At 49.9% G+C, this 20,573-nt stretch overlaps 2 protein-coding genes across 3 annotated transcripts in view; both read left to right on the forward strand.

The window, feature by feature from the left end:
• The window catches only part of aspa (aspartoacylase), a 91,445-nt gene extending 74,133 nt beyond the window's left edge, over window positions 1-17,312 (forward strand). Inside the window, exon 6 of the mRNA XM_072469749.1 lies at window positions 15,296-17,312. Coding sequence (XP_072325850.1) covers window positions 15,296-15,307 — 12 coding nt within the window. The 3' untranslated portion in view covers window positions 15,308-17,312. The remainder of the gene's footprint in view (window positions 1-15,295) is intronic.
• Window positions 17,313-18,608: 1,296 nt separating this feature from the next.
• Window positions 18,609-20,573, forward strand: part of cluha (clustered mitochondria (cluA/CLU1) homolog a) — a 135,519-nt gene continuing 133,554 nt past the window's right edge. Inside the window, exon 1 of one of the 2 annotated variants that reach the window (XM_072469753.1) lies at window positions 18,609-18,990. In XM_072469753.1, the coding sequence (XP_072325854.1) occupies window positions 18,894-18,990 (97 nt within the window). In that variant the 5' untranslated portion in view covers window positions 18,609-18,893. The remainder of the gene's footprint in view (window positions 18,991-20,573) is intronic. The other variant, XM_072469754.1, reaches the window with a different exon arrangement.

Below are 20,573 nucleotides of genomic sequence, written 5' to 3' on the forward strand. Positions count from 1 at the left end.
GCAGCATTATATCAGAGTAAAGTTCGATTTGGCACGGTTTACCCCACACGCCTCCATGTGGCTTACAAATTTGGAGACTATTACTTGCGATGACAGAAGTGCTGAAGCATTCGTGGAGAGAAATGGACTGGGTTAATGTTTTTGTTTTGTATAGGTTGGGCGGTGTTTGTATCGGAGGCGAGGGGATGATTTCTGATGGGGTGTTTGTTGGGCGGTTTTGGCGTTTTCTGTGTGGGGGCACCCCGCTAGCTAAGATAGTTAGTTAGCGGGAGTGAAGGGATGGGGATAGCTGCAGGGGGGGGGTGCTTTTAAGTATGAGCTTAGGGGTACTGTTTTCATGTTGGATGGGGTTCAGGGTGGGCGGATATCTTTGGTTACCTACCTGATGCTTGCTGGATGTGGTGTTGGTGGGGGTTGGGGAGGGAAGTGGAGGGGTGGGTTAGTTTTCTGACGGTGGCTGGCGACTGTTCTTTGTTCAGTAGTGTTGGGGGATTTGGTGGCCATCTTGGGTGGGCGGGGTGTCAACGGTCTCCTTGAGAGGTTGCTGGATTGCCTCAGAGAGTTGGAATGGCTGACACGAGTATTGGAGGGAGGGCTGCAGTAGCTTTTTCGGCGGCTAAGATTTAAAAAAAATAAATTTAGGGTACCCAATTAATTTTTTCCAATTAAGGGGCAATTTAGCGTGGCCAATCCACTTAGCCTGCACATCTTTGGGTTGTAGGGCCGAGAACCCACGCAAACACGGGGAGAATGTGCAAACTCCACACGGACAGTGACCCAGAGCCGGGATCGAACCTGGGACCTCAGCGCCGTGAGACTGCAGTGCTAACCACTGCACCACCGTGCTGCCCTGGCGGCTAAGATTTTGACGGATCCGAATGGAAACTATGTTATGGTTAGTGGGTTGTTGGTGCGTGCCCCAGTGCCGCGGGTCATGTATATGTCCCAAACTGGGATGACACAGCTTTCATCAAAAAGTTGCTGTCATTGTTCCCCGATTTGGACTCACACCAGCTAATCCTGGGAGGAAACCTTAACTGTATATTCGGTCGTTGATTGGATAGGTCGAGGCCGAGGGCTGTGAGGCCTTTGGGGTTGACAAAGGTACTTTTGGCCTTCATGGATCAGATGGGGGAGCAGACCCGTGAAGAGTTTTCCACCCAGTTGAGAAGGATTTCTCTTTCTTCTCCCAGGTACATCAGGTATATTCTAGGATCGATTTCTTTGTGGTAGGAAGGTCCCTGCTGCTGGGAGAGGTGGGGGTGGGGTATTCGGTGATAGTGATCTCTGATCATTCTCCGCATTTTGTGGATTTGGTGGTGGGGTCGGGTCCCGCCTAGCTCCTCCCGTGGAGGTTGAAGACGTCGCTGTTGGCGGGTAAGGGATTCTGACGAGGTTTCCTCCGCCATTGAGGCGAATCTGGGGTTCAACAGAAGTGAGACGATTTCACCTTCCACGTGTGGGAGGCTTTGAAGGTGGTTACTACAGGAGAGATCATTTCTTACAAGACACATGAGGAGAGAAGTGAAAAGGGGAGAATGCAGAGGTTGGTGGATGTCATCTTAGAAATGGATCGCCAATACCTGGTTAGTCAGACATCAGGGGCGGGATTCTCCCCTACCCGGCGGGGCGGAGGGTCCCGGCGGGACGGAGTGGCGTGAACCACTCTGACGTCGGGCTGCGCTAAAAGGTGCGGAATCCTCCGCACCTTCAGGGGCTAGGCCTGCCCCAGAGTGGTTGGCGCCACGCCAACCGGCGCCGAAGGGCCTCCGCCGGCCGGCGTGAGTCGACGCATGCGCGGGAGCGCCAGCGCGTGCTGGTGTCACCCCCGCGCATGCGCAGAGGGATTCGCTTCTGCACCGGGAATGGCGGAGGACCGCGGCCTCCGGTGCGGAACAATAGAGTGCCCCCGCGGCACAGGCCCGCCCGCGGATCGATGGGCCCCGACCGCGGGCCAGGCCACCGTGGGGACACCTCCCGGGGCCAGATCCCCCCCGCGCCCCCCCCCCCCCCAGGAACCCCGGAGCCCGCCCGCGCCGCCAGGTCCCGCCGGTAAGGGACCTACTCTCATTTACGCCGGCGGGACTGGCAAAGAACGGGCGGGACTTCGGCCCACCGTGGGCCGGAGAATTCGGTCAGCCCCGGGGCCCATTCAGTCGCGCCGGACCCCGCCATTCTCCGGGCGGCGTGGCTCACGCCGGGGCAATTAGGGGGGGGGGGGGGCGGGAGAATTAGGAGGACGGCGGGGGTGGGATTCATGCCGACCCCCGGCGATTCTCCCACCCGACAGGGGGTCGGAGAATCCCGCCCCTGAGCTACTGGCAAATAGAAAGAAACTAGAGTTGGAGTTTGGATTGCTTTTGATGGACAGGGTGGTGCGCCAGCTACGAAGTTCAAGGGGGGGCTTTTTATGAGCATGGGGAGAAGGTCAGTCACCTGTGAGCGCACCAGCTGAGGCGATAGGCGGCTTCTCAAATAATAGCAGGTAAAGGACTTGGGTGGCAGGTTGATCATATGCCACCAGTGTTCCAGACACGTACAGGCCTCTGACCACATTTGTTGGTGCTGTTCCACGGAGTGCTATTCGCCCAATGGAATCAGTGTTACATTTTATGATTTCCCCCCTCCCACCTCCTCCCAGGTCAGGAAGGAGTTTGAATGACTTGCGCCAAGATGCAAATGGAAACCGAAAGCCACATGTAAAGCAGGAGTTAAAAGGCATGCGTTGCCATGTATGGCACGCTCTTTGTAATGTAGGTATGAGTATAGCCTCGAGATTTTGCGAATGGCTGCGCAAAAAGATGTGACTTTCATGGGTGGGAAACCTGTCTTTAAATTCTGCGTTTTTATGGGAGGCACAAACTATGCAATAGAAACAGGTGACTCTGGAAATGGAGAGGGAAGGAGGTAATGTGTGCATTCATTGTCATTCAGATCGTGTGCCTGGAATGATACTAGTTATTTGAAATGCAGTTTTTATACTTTGTCACAGTAAAACATGAATGGCACACATTATCCTCAGATTTTAAAATCTATCCAACTCATGGAAGGAGATAAAACAGCTACAAATTTGTACTTTCCATTATCTGTACACTCTGTTACAAGTGAATAGTTTGCTTTCCATATGTCAAGCTGACAAACGATGCCAGGACCAGAAATGAACTGTAAAAGTTGAAGATTCTCGGTGTTTTATCATGCTGAAGGTGCATATACACTTTTTTTATTCTGCAAAACCTCCGCTGCCCATAGAGGCCTATCTAGTTGGCTGTGTCAGATGCAAGAATCTTCTTGGTAGTCTTCTCCCAAAGGTCTCAATCCACCAACCAAAGATGTTGAGCATATTAAAGCTGTGGAAAGTATCACAGGCTGCAAAGAAAGATTGTGTGCAGCATGTATGCCATGACTGGACAGTAATATTAAAAACTTTCTCATTGTCCCATGTGATTCATTCATTGTAAAGACTCCAGACATTGAGTGAATGGTGTGTCCCAGGAAGATGAGGAACTGCAGCAAATCACCCTCCCCAAATATAATGGCTTATCTCTTCACTTGTGCAGGAAAAGCATAACTACAATATCTAAACTACCAGCCCTTGACAAAGCCTCCCCCAATCTAGCATTTATGTCGATGTGAATGGAACACGCATCCATTTTCGGGAGAGCTAAGAGCAAAAAGGTGAAGGTGCTTCCTTGTCTTCTGTACCTGTTCCAAGATGTAAATAATAAAAAGGAATAAATAAAGAATCTTTATTGTCACAATTAGGCATACGTTAAACCTGCAATGAAGTTACTGTGAAAAGCCCCGAGTCGCCACATTCCGGCACCTGTTCAGGTAGAACATAGAACCTACAGTGCAGAAGGAGGCCATTCAGCCAACCCACTAGTGCCCTTACTTCCACCCTATCCCCCTAACCCAATAACCCCTCCTAACCTTTTTGGACACTAAGGGCAATTTAGCATGGCCAATCCACCTAACCTGCACGTCTTTGGACTGTGGGAGGAAACCGGAGCACCCGGAGGAAACGCAAGCAGACACGGGGAGAACGTGCAGATTCCGCACAGACAGTGTCCCAGCGGGGAATTGAACCTGGGACCCTGCCGCTGTGAAGCCACAGTGCTAACCACTATGCTACCATGCTGCCCGATACGCAGAAGGGGAATTCAGAATTCTCAGTTGGTACGGAATTTGAACCCGCGCTGCTGGCCTTGTTCTGCATCACAAACCAGCTGTCTAGCCCACTGAGCTAAATCAGCTCTAGCACATCTAAGTTGTGCTACATTACGGGCAGCATGGTAAGACAGTGGTTAGTACAGTGGTTTCACAGCACCAGGGTCCCAGGTTCGATTCCCCGCTGGGTCACTATCTGTGCGGAGTCTGCACGTTCTCCCCGTATGTGCGTGGGTTTCCTCCGGGTGCTCCGGTTTCCTCCCACAGTCCAAAGACGTGCAGGTTAGGTGGATTGGCCATGCTAAATTGCCCTTAGTGTCCAAAAAGGTTAGGCGGAGTTATTGGGTTACGGGAATAGGGTGGAAGTGAGGGCTTAAGTGGGTCGGTGCAGAGTCAATGGGCTGAATGGCCTCCTTCTGCACTGTATGTTCTATGTTCTATTAACCAGCTAATCATAGAATCTCTACAGTGCAGAAGGAGGCCATTCAGCCCATCGAGTCTGCACTGACCCTCCAAAAGAGCAACCCGGGGCAGCACGGTGGTGCAGTTGGTTAGCCCTGCTGCTTCACGACGCCGTGGTCCCAGGTTCGATCCTGGCTCTGGGTTACTGTCCGTGTGGAGTTTGCACATCCTCCCCGTCTTTGCGTGGGTTTCATAAGAGCATAAGAACTAGGAGCAGGGGTAGGCCATCTGGCCCCTCGAGCCAGCTCCACCATTCAATGAGATCATGGCTGATCTTTTGTGGACTCAGCTCCACTTTCCGGCCCGAACACCATAACCCTTAATCCCTTTATTCTTCAAAAAACTATCTATCTTTATCTTAGAAACATTTAATGAAGGAGCCGCCACTGCTTCACTGGGCAAGGAATTCCATAGATTCACAACCCTTTGGGTGAACAAGTTCCTCCTAAACTCAGTTTTGCCCCCACAACCCAAAGATGTGCAGGTTAGGTGAATTGGCCACACTAAATTGCCCCTTAATTGGAAAAAATGAATTGGGTATTCTAAATTTATTTAAGAAAAGAGAAAGAGCAACCCACCTAGGCCCACGCCCCCACCCTATCCCCTGAGGGTTACTGAACACTAAGGGGCAATTTTGCACGGCCAATCCACCTAACTTGGACACGGAATTCAATACCACAGAAAGTAGTTGAGGCCAAAACAGCATGTAATTTCATGAAGGATTTACCTCTTGCAGCTAACGGGATCAAGGGGTATGGGGGGAAGGCGGGATCAGCGTATTGAACTTGGTGATCTGCCATGATCAGAACGAATGGCGGAGCAGGCTTGAAGGGCCGAATGGCCTCCTCCTGCTTCTATTTTCTATGTTTCTATCTCTGGACTGTGGTAGGAAACTGGAGCACTCGGAGGACGCCCACACAGACACGGCGAGATCGTGCAAACCCCACACAGAAAGTCACCCAAAGTCAGAATTGAACCTGAGTCCCTGGCAGCACTGCTAACCGCTATGCCACCGTGCCACCCTCTTTTTTTTTTCACCAGTCCCTGAGTTAATAAATGTCATAGAATTTATGTTATAGCATCATAGAATCTTGACAAACGTACTTCCTGGTTCCTATGTGAAGGACAGCTCCTGAAGCAGAAAGACAAACTGAGCTTTCCATAATTCTTCCATTTACTAGTGATATCATAACAACTGGGTATCATTGCCTGGAATGAATACTTTTGACTACGAATTGAACAAGCATTTCACAATGTCATCCTTTATTTATCGTCCTGCTCTCAAACCCTCCAGGAAAGACCATTTGGAGCCTGCAAACATTTAGGTGGCACTGGACATGTTTCCTCATTTACTCCTCCGACCCATGCTGTTTGGAAGAGTTCAGAGTTTGGGGGCTTACCAAGTTTAATCTCGATTGATCAGTGGTGCTCCTGGTTGAGCAGTGAAATAAAGGCACCATAGCCCCAGATGACCATAGGCTGACTGGTGGCAATTTAACCTGAGGGTCACCGCATCTCAGGCGAGGAGAAGGTTGAGAATCATAGAATTTACAGTGCAGAAGAAGGCCATTCAGCCCATCGAGTTTGCACCGGCCCTTGGATAGAGCACCCCACTCAAGCACACACCTCCTCCACCCCATCCTCTTAACCCAGTAACCCCAATTAACCTGTTTGGACACTAAGGGCAATTTAGCATGGCCAATCCACCTAACCTGCACATCTTTGGCTGTGGGAGGAAACCGGAGCACCTGGAGGAAATCTACGCAGACACGGGGAGAACGTGCAGACTTCCCACAGACAGTGACCCAAACCGGGAATCGAACAACTATGCTAACCACTATGCTACCGTGCTGTCATGAAGGGGCCTTCATGAATAACCTCAGCCGGTACAGGATTTGAACCCGTGCTGTTGGTCTCGGTCTGGATCACAAACAAGCTGTCCAGTCAACTGAGCTAAATAAGCCCCCTCTGGTTGAGCAAGAACCTAAGTCAATAAACAGTAAGGCAGTCAGTGGAATACTGGCACATTCCCCACACTTATATCCCTTCAGTGTGGGGAGGACAAATTTGATTCCATCGTCACTACAGTTCTGTGGTCACACATTGCAGAGACCAGATTAGCCCCTGTATACCTGTGCAACCATTGCAGTTATGCGTTTTAATTAATAGCCTTCAGTCCAATCTCAGAGTGGCAGGAAGTAGATGAAGAATCTTGACTGCACAACAAAACAAATAACTGTGGTTGTATAAAATGTTAAATATACAAATATTTGGTAATGATTGGTTTATATGTTGATCTTCAGTTGCAACGTGCCATTTTCTCAGACTGTATTTACATAGTATGGAGACCCTCCATCCAGCACTGGGTGTCAGGGCCGCCAACTTCTCAAGCTGAACCGTAAGAACAATTGTGCGTGGAACAGATTGTGCTGAGCAGTAAACAGTGCATCTACTACACAACAGTATTCACCATTCACCAAAGAGCTTCAGAGCCAGATTCCGTTTGACATGTAGTCACTTCTATTTTGTCAGCAAACACAAGAGGCCAATTTGCACAGATCTTCGAGATGACAAAAGCAACCAGGTTGTATCTGATGATATGGGTTTGTCGGAAGAAAGGGCCAATTCCCGTACTCTTCAAATAGCGCCATAGGACCTTTAATGTCTACCTGAGCAGGCCGGCAAAATAAAGTACAACTTACATGTACCCAGCACCTTTCGTGATATGTCCTGAAGTGACTTACAGTCAATAAAATACTGTTGAAGGGTGGGTCGTAATTTAATGCCTTCCCACCTAGGCGGATCAGGAGGCAGAGGTGCATTTAATCGGCAGGAGAGTGCTAGGTGGAGACCCTGCCGCCGTCCCACCTTTGCTTTCTTAAGGGCCTCACCCACCACCTCTGGCACCCTGAGCTTTCTTGCTTGCTGGTCCTTCTTCAAAGGCACTCACTCCCTGAATGAAGGAACTGGCATCGGGAAGGGGAGGGGGTGGCAACTGAAAGCGATCTTCCTGCCCTCTGCAGCTGGTGAGGGTCTTCATTCACCCTCTGGCCTGAGGGTCCCATGCGGATCCTAGGTTTTCTTACGCCATGGGTTCATTACAGGTGGCTACCTGCCACTGCTCCTCCAGTGAGTCTGATGGCAATTAGGAGCTGCTGGCCCCTGATCAAATACCGCACTACCAGCATGGCATGAACGCACAAACAGTGCCCACCCCTGAGGAGCTTGGTCGAATCCCTAAATCGACGGAATCAATGCTTCCTAGTGGCCGTGTAGTACATGTGAAAAACCCATGAAAGAACAGCTGCGAGTTCTCTTGCTACCCTAGCCAATATTGCTCTCTCCACCAACACCACAAAATGGATTAAATGTCTAATTATCTCATTAGCCGGTTAAAAGAGCTGGTGCTGCTCACATTTACTGCATCACTAACACTGGCTGTACTTCAAAATTCCCATCCATCCTGCAGACAATGTCCACTCCACTGGGGAGCTTGCTCTTGACAAGGTGAGGGATGGTGCTGCTGAAGCTGGAGGAAAGGGTCGGGGCGATGACACATCCCTGTTTGACTCTAGTCTTCACCTCAAAGGTTTCTGTCTTTTTTCTGTCGGTGAGGACTGTCGAGACACCTTGTCGTGGAGGAGTCGGAGGATTTTGATGAAGTTCTCTGGACATCTGCCCTTTGACAGGGTCTTCCATAGCACTTCCCGATTGATCAAGTCAAAAGCCTTGGTCAGATCAATGAAGGCCATGTAGAGTGGTTGATGTTGCTCCTGGTATTTCTCTTGAAGTAGCCGAGCAGTGAAAATCATGTCCACTGTTCCACGGTTTGGTTGGAAGCCACACTGGCTTTCTGGAAGGATTTATTCAGAGACTGGAGGAGGAGGCTAGTGAGCATTCGAGCATTGATTTCCTGGCGATGGAAAGTAGGGAGATTCCTTGGTAGCTCCCACAGTCCCCTTTGTCTCCTTTCTCGAAGATGGTAGCGATGGTGGCATTCCTGAGGTCAGCAGAAATGTCTTCTCGGTCCCAGATATTCAGGAACACTGACGGAGATGACGGGTGATCTCTTCTCCTCCAAATTTGAAAATCTCCATTGGGATCCAAATCACTCCTGTGGCTTTTCCATTCTTCATGTGTTAATGACGGAAAACATTTCAGCCTCAACCGATTGAAATCCAAGAAGGAAACAATTCTGACATCGCTCGTGGAGCTTCAGTATGTGGATGACATCACCATCTCCACCCTCAGAAGAGAATAGGTGTGGTACAGCAGAAATAGCAAAGTAATATTTAAAGCAAAACAATGTTTATTTTATGAACTCAAGTTAACCTTTTTGAAACATACAGTGAACATCTTAGCAACCATCAATTCAAATACAACCCCCAAAGAATACAACACTAAGTAATCCTTAATAACTTCCTTTAAACATCCATAAGACTTAAAACACCTTGGGTGGAATTCTCCCCCCCCCACGCCAGGTGGGAGAATCGCCCGGGCACCACGCGAGTCCCGCCACGCCGTCCCGACGCCCGCACGCAATTCTCCCACCCCCCAAACCGACGCGGCGCGAATCACGGCTGGCCGCTGGGAGAATCGCCGCTTGCCGTTGGTAGTGGGTGAGCGGCGAGTCTCCGGCTCGGATGGGCCGAGCGGCCTGCCCAACATGACAGGTTCCCGCCGGCGCCAACCACACCTGGTCGCTGCCAGCGGGAACAGCGCGGGAACGCTGGGGGGGCAGCCTGTGGGGGGGAGGGGGTTTCCTGCATTGGGGGGGGCTCAAAAGGGGTCTGGCCCGCGATGGGTGCCCACCGATCGACGGGCCGGCCTCTCTGAAGGAGGACCTCCTTTCCTCCGCTGCCCCGCAAGATCGATCCGCCATCTTCTTGCGGGGCGGCCGCAGGGAGGACGGCAACCGCGCATGCGCGGGTGACATAATTTACGCGACATTGGTCGCGTTATTTACGTGGCGCCGCGTAACGCATAAATGACGTGGCGCCGCTCCTAGCCCCCCGGGGGGGGGGGGAGAATAGGGGGCTGGGAACGGCCTCCGACGCCGGAGTGAAACACTCCGGTTTTCACTCTGGCGTCAGGACTTAGTCTCCCGATGGGAGAAGTGCGCCCCTTTTACCAGAAGCACATCGGGTTAAAATCACTACTGTTATTAGTTTTAAATCACCAGGATCGATTTACAGTCTTTAGATTACAGAGAGAGATTCACACACCTGCTGGCTGTGACTGCAGCTATCCAGCTCTGAAAACAAAACTAAAACACACCCTGCAGCAAACAGCCTAAAATGAAAGTAAAAAGCTGACAGTCAGCCCAGCTCCACCCACTCTCTGACATCACTGCAGTAATAAACACCCATTTCTTAAAGATACTCTCACTGCAGATATTTATATACACACCTATTTATAAATACCCATTTCTTAAAGGTACTCTCACATGACAGTGGCGTAAGAAAAGTACTGGGAAGACAGACTCGGTAAAACAGGATAAGCCAGTGGGGTTTATTAAAGTGGGAGTGAGAACCATTGTGGAAGAGATGCCACAGAGTGTACAGCCTGTTCAGAGATTGGTGGATAAACAGGTCCCAGAGATTTTTAAGGATTTTATTTGTAAGGGTAAGGTTTACACATGTGTACAAGATGGAGTAGGTGGGGAGATTAAGATTTTAAGAGATACAGGAGCAAGTCAATCTTTAATGGTGAGGTATGTAGTTTGGAAAGACCATTGCCAGAAAAGGTGGTTATATGTGGAATTAGTGGTGAGAGCAGTAGTGTGCCACTTTGTAAGGTAAGGTTAGAGAGCCCAGTGAAAAGTGGTGAAGTGGTAGTAGGTGTAATAGAAAAATTACCTTTTTCAGGAGTATAATTTATCCTAGGTAAAGATATAGCTGGATCACAGGTGGGAGTGCAGCCAACTGTGGTTGAAAAGTCAGTGGAAAGCCAAACAACTCAGATGTTGTAAGACGTGTATCCGGGAGTGTTTCCTGATTGTTTGGTAACCAGATTACAAAGCCACAGCTTGAGACAGGAGGAAGAGAACTTGAGGAGTGCCGATGGAAGGCTGAGGTTCGGTTGTCAGAAACCATGTTTGATCAGATGGTTAGTAAAGAAAACGAGGAGCTGGTGGATGAAGCAGATTTCTGTAGTTACATAGAACATAGAACAATACAGCGCAGTACAGGCCCTTCGGCCCACGATGTTGCACCGAAACAAAAGCCATCTAACCTACACTATACCATTATCATCCATATGTTTATCCAATAAACTTTTAAATGCCCTCAATGTTGGTTGTTCAAGCAGGTTGGTTGAATTACAACAGAAAGATTCAGAGATTCAGAGCAGTTGCATCAGAAGGTATATACAGGGGCGGCACGTGGCACAGTGGTTAACACTGCTGCCTACAGCGCTGAGGACCCGGGTTCGAATCCCGCCCTGGGTCGCTGTCTGTGTGGAGTTTGCACATTTTCCTCGTGTCTGTGTGGGTTTCACCCCCACAACCCAAAGATGTGCAGGGTAGGTGGATTGGCTATGCTAAATTGCCACTTAATTGGAAAAAAAAAATTGGGTACTTTAAATTTATTTTTAAAAAAGAAAGTATATGCAGAAATAGAATCTGAGTGTATACCAGAGTGTTATTAAGTTAAAAGTAATGTACTGATGAGAAAATGGAGCCCGTTACATTTTCAAGCAGATGAGAAATGGGCAGACATTCATCAAGTGATATTACCGATGGGTTATAGAAAGGAGGTGTTGCGATTAGTGCATGAGGTTCCAGTAGGGGGTCATTTAGGAGTAAGGAAAACTCAAGCAGAAATATTTTTATTGACCTGGACTGCATAAAGATGTAGTTGAATTTTGTCGTACATGTCACACACGTCAGGTAATAGGGAATCTCAGACAGTAATCAAACTAGCACCCTTAATACCCATTCCAGTTTTTGAGGAACCTTTTACTAGGGCCCTAATTGATTGCGTGGGACCCCTGCCTAAAACCAAAACTGGGAATCAGTATCTGTTGACCATAATGGATGTGTCTACTAGATTTCTGGAGGCAATTCCATTAAGAAACATTACATCTGAGAGAATGGTAGAGGAGTTAACCAAATTTTTTACTTGATATGGACAACCTAAATAAATTCAATCAAATTAGGGATCCAATTTTATGTCAAAAATATTCAAAGAAGTTATGGATAGCTTATGAATAAAACAATTTAACTCAATCATCCGGAATCACAAGGGGCATTAGAAAGATAGCATCAAACTCTAAAGACCATGTTGAGGGCCTTTAGTTAAGATTATCCAGAGGATTGGATACTATTTGTACTATTTGCAACTGGGATGCACCTAATGAATCAACTAAATTCAGTCCATTTGAATTGATTTATAGAAGGAGAGGTCACAGATATGGGGCACGATTCTCCCATACAATTTCTGTTAATTTGTGATGAATTTTTCAGGGAGTTTCCCGCCGGTTCTGCCGGCACGTTCCCCACCGCTATTCAATGACACTTAGTCACTTTTTTGGGCCCTGGGGAGTTTCTCACTGGTTTAGCCCACTCTTGGAATTTTGTTTAGCACTAGGGAGCTGAACTCCGAGATCGGGCTGCCATTTTGAAAGGGTGCCCCGGTCTCTAAGTGAGCTTGGGTGTCCCCCATAGCCCCACCCATGGGCAATGTCACCTCCCACACTCATGGAGACTACCCACAAGCCACAAGTGAGGTCACCCCGCTACGGGGTCCCTTGGGGGCCACCAAAAGCCCCCTTACAGCACCCCCTCCCTTCTAGGACCCCAGCCATCACCCCTCCAACCTCCGAGAAGCCCCTCCTTACCTGCTCTGCACTCCCCCACCCTTCAAAGGCCCCCTCCACCCTTATTTCATGAGCATGATCCCCTCGCCCCTGACCCTTGGCAGTGCTCCTGCCAGCTTGGCAGTGTCATTCGGGCACCTTGACAGTGCCCGGGTGGCAGTGCCAAGGTGCCAGCTGGACAGTGCCAAAGTGCCCATGTTCCAGGGGGAGGGCCAGGGAGCCACGCTGCACTTACCCTGACCACCCAGAGGTCTCCAATGCCCCAGGAGACCCCTCCCCCCCCCGGTGCCATTCCGCCTGGTCCATGTTTGTGTGGACCAGCACTAATCAGCGCCTGGCTGCAGCCTCCCTGGGGAGGCCGGTGGATCCTGGGCAGGTAGGACATAAGTAGGTTTACGACCTACTTCCTGGAGCAGCATTTGGTCACGCCCATTTGGGGCTGAGTTCCGACTCCGACGACTTGCGGGACTTTGGTGAATCCCGCAAGGCACGTAAAGGCTGTCGGGAGACTCGCTGCAGGCCACGTTGGGCTCTCGCTCGAGCGCAATGTAGCCGGAGTTCATGCCCATAGGTTGAAAGACAGTAGATTTATAACTGAGATGAGGAGGAACTACTCAATTTGTCAAACTTGCTGCCTCATTGTGATTTGGAGTCTGAATCATTAAATGGTTTCGAGAAGGATAGAGATATATCTCTGATTTTTAAAATGGGTTGAAGGGATACGGGGAACAGGCAGGGACGTGGATTTGTGACCACGGAGAGATCAGCCATGCTCTGATTGGATGGCGGAGCAGTCTCGAAGGGCTGAATTGCCGACTTCAGCTCCTAATTCCTATATTCCTATGTTCCTATGAAAGAACAATGAAGTGAGGGCGGCATGTGGCACAGTGGTTAGCACTGGGACTGCGGTGCTGGGGACCAGGGTTCGAATCCCGGCCCTGGGTCACTGTCCATGTGGAGTTTGCACATTCTCCCCGTGTTTGTGTGGGTTTCACCCCTACAACCCAAAGATGTGCAGGTCAGCTGAATTGGCCACGCTAAATTGCCCCTTAATTGGAGAAAAACAATAATTGGGTACTCTAAATTTATATAAAAAAGGAGGATGAAGTGTTAGTCGTTATTACTTACCACAGGATTCCTAGCCTCTGACTTGCTCTTGTGGCACGGTAGCACAGTGGTTAGCACTGTTGCTTCACAGCGCCAGAGTCCCAGGTTCGATTCCAGGCTTGGGACACTGTCTGTGCGGAGACTATACGTTCTCCCCGTGTCTGTGTGGGTTTCCTCCAGGTGCTCCGGTTTCCTTCCACAAGTCCCGAAAGACACGCTGTTAGGTAATTTGGACATTCTGAATTCTCCCTCTGTGTATCCGAATAGGCGCCAGAATGTGGCGAATAGGAGCTTTCCACAGTAACTTCATTGCAGTGTTAAAATGTAAGCCTACTTGTGACAATAAAGATTATTATTATATTTTTATTATTCAGTTTCTGGTCAATGGTAACCCACAGGATATTGACAGTGGGGGATTCAGCGATGGTCATGCCATTACATTTTAAGGGGAGGTGGTTACATATTCTCTTGTTGGAGATGGTCATTGCCAGATACTTGTGTGGTGCGAATGTTACTTGCCACTTATCATCCCAGGGCTGAATGTTGGCCAGGGCTTGTTGCATATATATGGTCAACGGACTGCCTTGGATGCTACAGCAGCCATAGCCCGCCTTGCAGTGGGATCTCTCCACCAACACCCTGCACTGAGCTGTCCTGGCTGAAAAAAAACATTTTTTTAACAGTAAAGGAAAAGTTGCTGCACATTCTGGTAATCAGATATTTGTATATCCAGAAGAAGGGACATACCGACTCTTAAAATTAAAATTAGACTTAGATTTTTAAATTTAAAATGTTGGAAAGGGGGTTTTAATGTGTCCCCTCCAGAAGCCTGCGGGGAAGATCCAACCCATGGTCATACTAATTACATGAGTAAGGAAATAACATCAATTTCGTAACACTTATCCATTCCATGGGGCAAAACAGGCTTTATGACATATACGACACACCTTGGGTGTGTGAAAACACTCCTGCAAAACCTGTTCATAAACCAGAGTGTCTGGTTCAAAACCAGATAAATGGTAACACTAGTAATGATATACAAATAAAAGCAAAATACTGCAGACCCTGGAAACCTCTTTTTAAAATAAATGTTAAAGTACCCAATGATTTTTTTTTCCAATTAAGGGCAATGTAGCGTGGCCAATCTACCTAACCCTGAGTTATGGGGATGAGACCCACGCAGACACGAGGAGAATGTGCAAACCCCTCACAGACAGTGACCAGGGCTGGGATCGAACCTGGGTCCTCGGTGCCGTGAGGCAGCAGTGCTAACCACTGCACCGCCGTACTGGAAATCTGAAATGGAATAGAAAAACTCTGGCAGCATCTATAAAGAGAGAAAAACAGAGTTGGCGTTTCAAGCCCGTATGACTCTTCTTCAGGATATACAAATATCTGATTACCAGAATGTGCAGCACCTTTACTGTATGCACTAAAAATACACTGGTCACTTTCCTCCTAATTAATTGTCTATCACAATTAATATATCAAGTCTGATGTAGGCCACCTCAGACTGAACAGATGAATTCAATGAAACAGAGCAGCAATGACTTCACTACTGTATGCAGCATCACTGCCCGTTACATAATGAGTTAATTTGTCATTGTTCACATTCTTGAGAACAAGGGCATTGAAGCACAGCCGTGCTTACTATATTTTTTGCACAACCATCCGTTAGTTGTAATAGATGAGATGTTTTTATATCTGATATGTCCCTAACTCATGTAGTTTTTTCATATAGGTCAGGAACTAGGAATCCTGCGGCAAGCAACCCATCTCCTAACTCCCCAAAGCCTGTCCACAATCTACAAGGCGCAAGCCAGGAGTGTGATGGAAAGCTCTCCACTTGCCTGGACGAGTGCAGCTCCAACAACACTCAAGAAGCTCGACACCATCCAGGACAAAGCAGCCCGCTTGATTGGCACCCCTTCCACAAATTTACACTCCCTCCACCATCAACGCAGCGTGGCAGCCGTGTATACCATCTACAAGATGCACTGCAGGAACTCACCGAGCCTCCTTAGGCAGCCACTTCCAAACCCACGACCACTACCTAGAAGGACAAGTGCAGCAGATACATGGGAACACCACCACTTGCAAGTTCCTCTCAAAGCAACTCACCATCTGACTTGGAGAGTCAAACTCCCTCCCTAACAGCACTGTCGGTTTGCGTACACCAAATGGACTTCAGCAGTTCAAGAATGCAGCTCATTACCGCCTTCTCAAGGGCAATTAGGGATTGTCAATAAATGCTGACCTAGCCAGAGATCCAGATCCTGTAAATATGTATGCATTTTTAATTATATAACTTATTGTCCAAAAGAAACATCACATTTTAAAACTTTGTTTACTGAATGTGGGGGTGTAGCTGCCTGGGCCCCCGCGACACGCCCAACGTAGCTCTGGCGGCCACCTTCAACCAAGTGGGCAGGCCCGTGGCCTTCTTCTCACGCACCCTCCATGCTTCAGAAATCCGTCATTCCTCCGTTGAAAAGGAGGCCCAGGCCATAGTAGAAGCTGTGCGGCACTGGAGGCATTACCTGGACGGCAGGAGATTCACGCTACTCACTGACCAATGGTCGGTAGCTTTCATGTTCGATAATGCACAGCGGGGCAAGATAAAGAACGATAAGATCTTACAGTGGAGGATCAAGCTCTTCACCTACAACTCTGAGATCTTGTATCGTCCCGGGATTCTAAACGAACCTCCTGATGCCCTATCCCGCGGCACAAGTGGACCGACTCCGGGCCCTCCATGAGGACCTCTGCCACCCGGGGGTCACTCGATTCTTCCATTTTATCAAGACCCGAAACCTGCCCTACTGTGATTGGTTGTGGTGTTGTGTGTTCTGATTTGTCTGTTGGTGTGTCTATCATGATGTGTGTGTTTGAATATCATGACAGTCAGGACCGCCACCAGGAACTGCCAAATCTGCGCGGAGTGCAAGCCGCACTTCTACAGGCCAGAGAAAGCTTGATAGAGGCTTCCGGTCCCTTTGAGCACCTCAGTATGGATTTCAAAGGGCCCCTCCCCTCCACCGACCGCAACACTTACTTCCTGAACGTAATTGACGAGTACTCCTAGTTCCCATTTGCCATCCCCTATCCCGACATGACCGCAGCCACCGTCATAAAAGCCCTCCACAGTATCTTTACCCTGTTCAGTTTCCCCGCCTACATACACAACGATAGGGGGTCCTCCTTCATGAGCGACGAACTGCGTCAATTCCTGCTCAGCAAGGGCATCGCCTCGAGCAGGACGACCAGTTAGAACCCCTGGGGAAACGAACAGGTAGAGAGGGAGAACGGAACGGTCTAGAAGACCGTCCTACTGGCCCTACGATCACAGAGGACGACCAGGGCCCCTGATCGACTAATTGCTTCATCCTGATATGTACATGTAAAATGAATACTGTAAATAGTTGTGACATGTAATAAGGCAAAACACTGTACCACCGACGGTTACCACCATAACCTCTACCACTGTATGACGCGAGACCACCACCCCCGCCGTACTCTTTTTTTAACAGGGGGTGAATGTGGTAGTCTGTATTAGGGGTATTACGGCACCTAGGTTGAGGCTGTAAGATCATTGGTGTGGGAGGTACCTGAGACAGGAAGATCATTGGTGAAGCCTGCCTGCTGGTTCCACCCAGTAAGGCGGAGTATAAGAGTCTGTATCTCCCTAGCAGCTGCATTCTGTACCTGCGCTGCTGGGGGAAACATCTAGTCCAATAAAGCCTTCAATTGTCAAACAATCTCGCTTCTGGAGTTATTGATCGAGGGTCAGACTCCATTTTAAAATTGTCGCCCTCGTGTTCAAATCCCTCCATTACCTTGTCCCTTCCTATTTCCGATAACCTCTTCTAGCCCTACAACCCTCTGAGATATTTCCATTCCTCCACTTCTGGCGTCTTGTGCATCCCAATTTTAATTGTACCAACATGGACCACAATATCTTCACTGTGGTGACTAGGGGATTAGAGGAGTGTGGCGACTAGGCGATTTTCACAGTAGCTTCATTGCAGTGTTAATGTAACCCTACTTGTGACAATAATAAAGATTATTATTAAAAAGTATGCTGGACATACCCCGAATCGGACAGCAGACAAGGGGGCCATTCAGTTCATCTTGCCCCTGCAAGCCCTTTGAAAGCCCTTTCAATTAGTTTCATTCTCCTGATCCTTCCCCATTCTCCCCCACAGTGCTTTTTTTCCAAGCGCATATCCAATGACCTTTTGCCAGACTCCTGATGAATGGCATTATTTAAACTCTATACTTAGTAAGTAAAAAAGTGCACATTTTGTTGCTGGAATTATAGTAAAAATGGGGAAGACTGGAGAGACCATCAAAAATTCTCATTATGAAATGACCTTAGGTTACAACAGTGAAAGGGCGGCATGGTGGCGCAGTGGTTAGCACTGCTGCCTCGTGGTGCTGAGGACCCGGGTTCGAACCCGACTGTGGGTCACTGTCCATGTGGAGTTTGCACATTCTCCCCGTGTCTGCGTGGGTCTCACCCGCACAAGCCAAAAAGATGTGCAGGATTGGTGAATTAGCCACGCTAAATTGCCCCTTAATTGGGAAAAAGAATTGGATACTCTAAATCTATTTTTAAAAAGGTTACAACAAAAAACCTTGTACCAACATTGGGGAGGTGAACAATTAAGCTACTCTCACATTCTGGAGGGGGAGGGGGTATTGTAGCCCAACATTTGAAAGTGCAATGATGTATTTTCCATTCATAATAGCTGGAGGGGTAAAAGATCATTTTCCGACCTGGCTCTTAGAGGTTAATGCAAGCCGGGACTCTGAAAACTTGGGTGAAAAGGTTCACTTTAAAAAAAAGTGCTCCCAAAATATCGTTTTGAAAAAGTCAGAGAAATCAGCCCACAGCACCTTAGACACTGTGCATTGAGAGGAGAAGTTTGAGCTAAGTTGCCTCGTGTGTTTGAAAAAAAATATCTGTGTCATTCGCTGGAGGGGGGGGGGGGGGATATTTGACTGAGGGAGAGGGGAGGTTTTGTGAGCTGGCGTTTCGAAAAGAGGCAAGACTGAGGAAGCGTGCCTGTGTTTTGGGGCATCTCGCCAGCCGTATCGCAGCCAGTCCCCTTCCACCCAGCCCGAATGGAAAGGGTCGGAGGTTATTCAGCTGACAGTGAGGGAGGGGGGAAAAAAATTACACCACGTGTGTGAGAAGCAGAAGAGCCGGCAGCGTCCGTCCGACCCGGCTGCTGCTTTTAGCTTGTGTCAGGACCAGGCTGTCCAGCTCTGGGCTGAAGGTTGGTGGGGAGGGGGAAACCGAACAACAGAAATAAGAGACAAGCTGAGCAGGGACGATGGTGAGCAAAACGGACGAGACCTCGCCGGTGGCCGCCGACACCAGAGAGGGGAAAGAGTTGGAGAATGACATTGGTAAGGAGGCGTGTGACTGTGGTGAGTAAAGGTCAGAGTAACCCAGGGGAGGGGGAATTGAATCAAACCCCATCACACACACAGGCTCCCAGTTGGTGTTTGCACAAGATGTTCATTTTGTCTTAATAAATGAAGGGAGCGTTGATATGGGTGGGGGTCAGTCAGTCAGTGCAGTGTTTTATTGGGCTCTGACTGGTTTTGGTGGGGGGGGGAGAGGAGGTTTGTAGGTGTGGGGGGGGGTGGAGGTTTGTAGGTGTGGGGGGGGGTGGAGGTTTGTAGGTGTGGGGGGGGTGGAGGTTTGTAGGTGGGGGGGGGGGGGTGGAGGTTTGTAGGTGTGGTGGGGGGGGGTGGAGGTTTGTAGGTGTGGTGGGGGGGGGGTGGAGGTTTGTAGGTGTGGTGGGGGGGGGGGGTGGAGGTTTGTAGGTGTGGTGGGGGGGGGTGGAGGTTTGTAGGTGTGGTGGGGGGGGGGGGTGGAGGTTTGTAGGTGTGGGGGGGGGTGGGGAGGTTTGTAGGTGGCGGGGGGTGTGGAGGTTTGTAGGTGGCGGGGGGGTGTGGAGGTTTGTAGGTGGCGGGGGGGTGTGGAGGTTTGTAGGTGGGGGGGGATGTGGAGGTTTGTAGGTGGGGGGGATGTGGAGGTTTGTAGGTGGGGGGGGGATGTGGAGGTTTGTAGGTGGGGGGGTGGAGGTTTGTAGGTGGGGGGGGGGTGGAGGTTTGTAGGTGGGGGGGTGGAGGTTTGTAGGTGGGGGGGTGGAGGTTTGTAGGTGGGGGGGTGGAGGTTTGTAGGTGGGGGGGGTGTGGAGGTTTGTAGGTGGGGGGTGTGGAGGTTTGTAGGTGGGGGGGTGTGGAGGTTTGTAGGTGGGGGGGTGTGGAGGTTTGTAGGTGGGGGGGGGTGTGGAGGTTTGTAGGTGGGGGGGGTGTGGAGGTTTGTAGGTGGGGGGGGTGTGGAGGTTTGTAGGTGGGGGGGGTTTGTAGGTGGGGGGGTGTGGAGGTTTGTAGGTGGGGGGTGTGGAGGTTTGTAGGTGGGGGGGTTTGTAGGTGGGGGGGGTGTGGAGGTTTGTAGGTGGGGGGTGTGTGGAGGTTTGTAGGTGGGGGGGGTGTGGAGGTTTGTAGGTGGGGGGGGTGTGGAGGTTTGTAGGTGGGGGTGTGTGTGGAGGTTTGTAGGTGGGGGGGGTGTGTGGAGGTTTGTAGGTGGGGGGGGTGTGTGTGGAGGTTTGTAGGTGGGGGGTGTGTGGAGGTTTGTAGGTGGGGGGGTGTGGAGGTTTGTAGGTGTGGGTGTGTGTGTGGAGGTTTGTAGGTGTGGGTGTGTGTGTGGAGGTTTGTAGGTGGGGGGGGGTGTGGAGGTTTGTAGGTGGGGGGATGTGGAGGTTTGTAGGTGGGTGGGGGGGGTGGAGGTTTGTAGGTGGGGGGGTGGAGGTTTGTAGTGGAATGGAGGGTTTTGTAAGGGGGTGGTGGTGGAAGTTTGTAAGGGGGGGTGGAGGAGGGTTGTTAGGGGGGTGGTGGAGGTTTGTAAGGGGGGGTGGAGGAGGTTTGGGGGGGGTGGTGGAGGGTTGTTAGCGGGGTGGTTTGTTGGGGGGGGGCGGAGGTTTGTAGGTGGGGGTGGAGGC

This window comes from Scyliorhinus torazame, chromosome 12 (assembly GCF_047496885.1).
Source record: "Scyliorhinus torazame isolate Kashiwa2021f chromosome 12, sScyTor2.1, whole genome shotgun sequence".
NCBI lineage: Eukaryota > Metazoa > Chordata > Chondrichthyes > Carcharhiniformes > Scyliorhinidae > Scyliorhinus > Scyliorhinus torazame.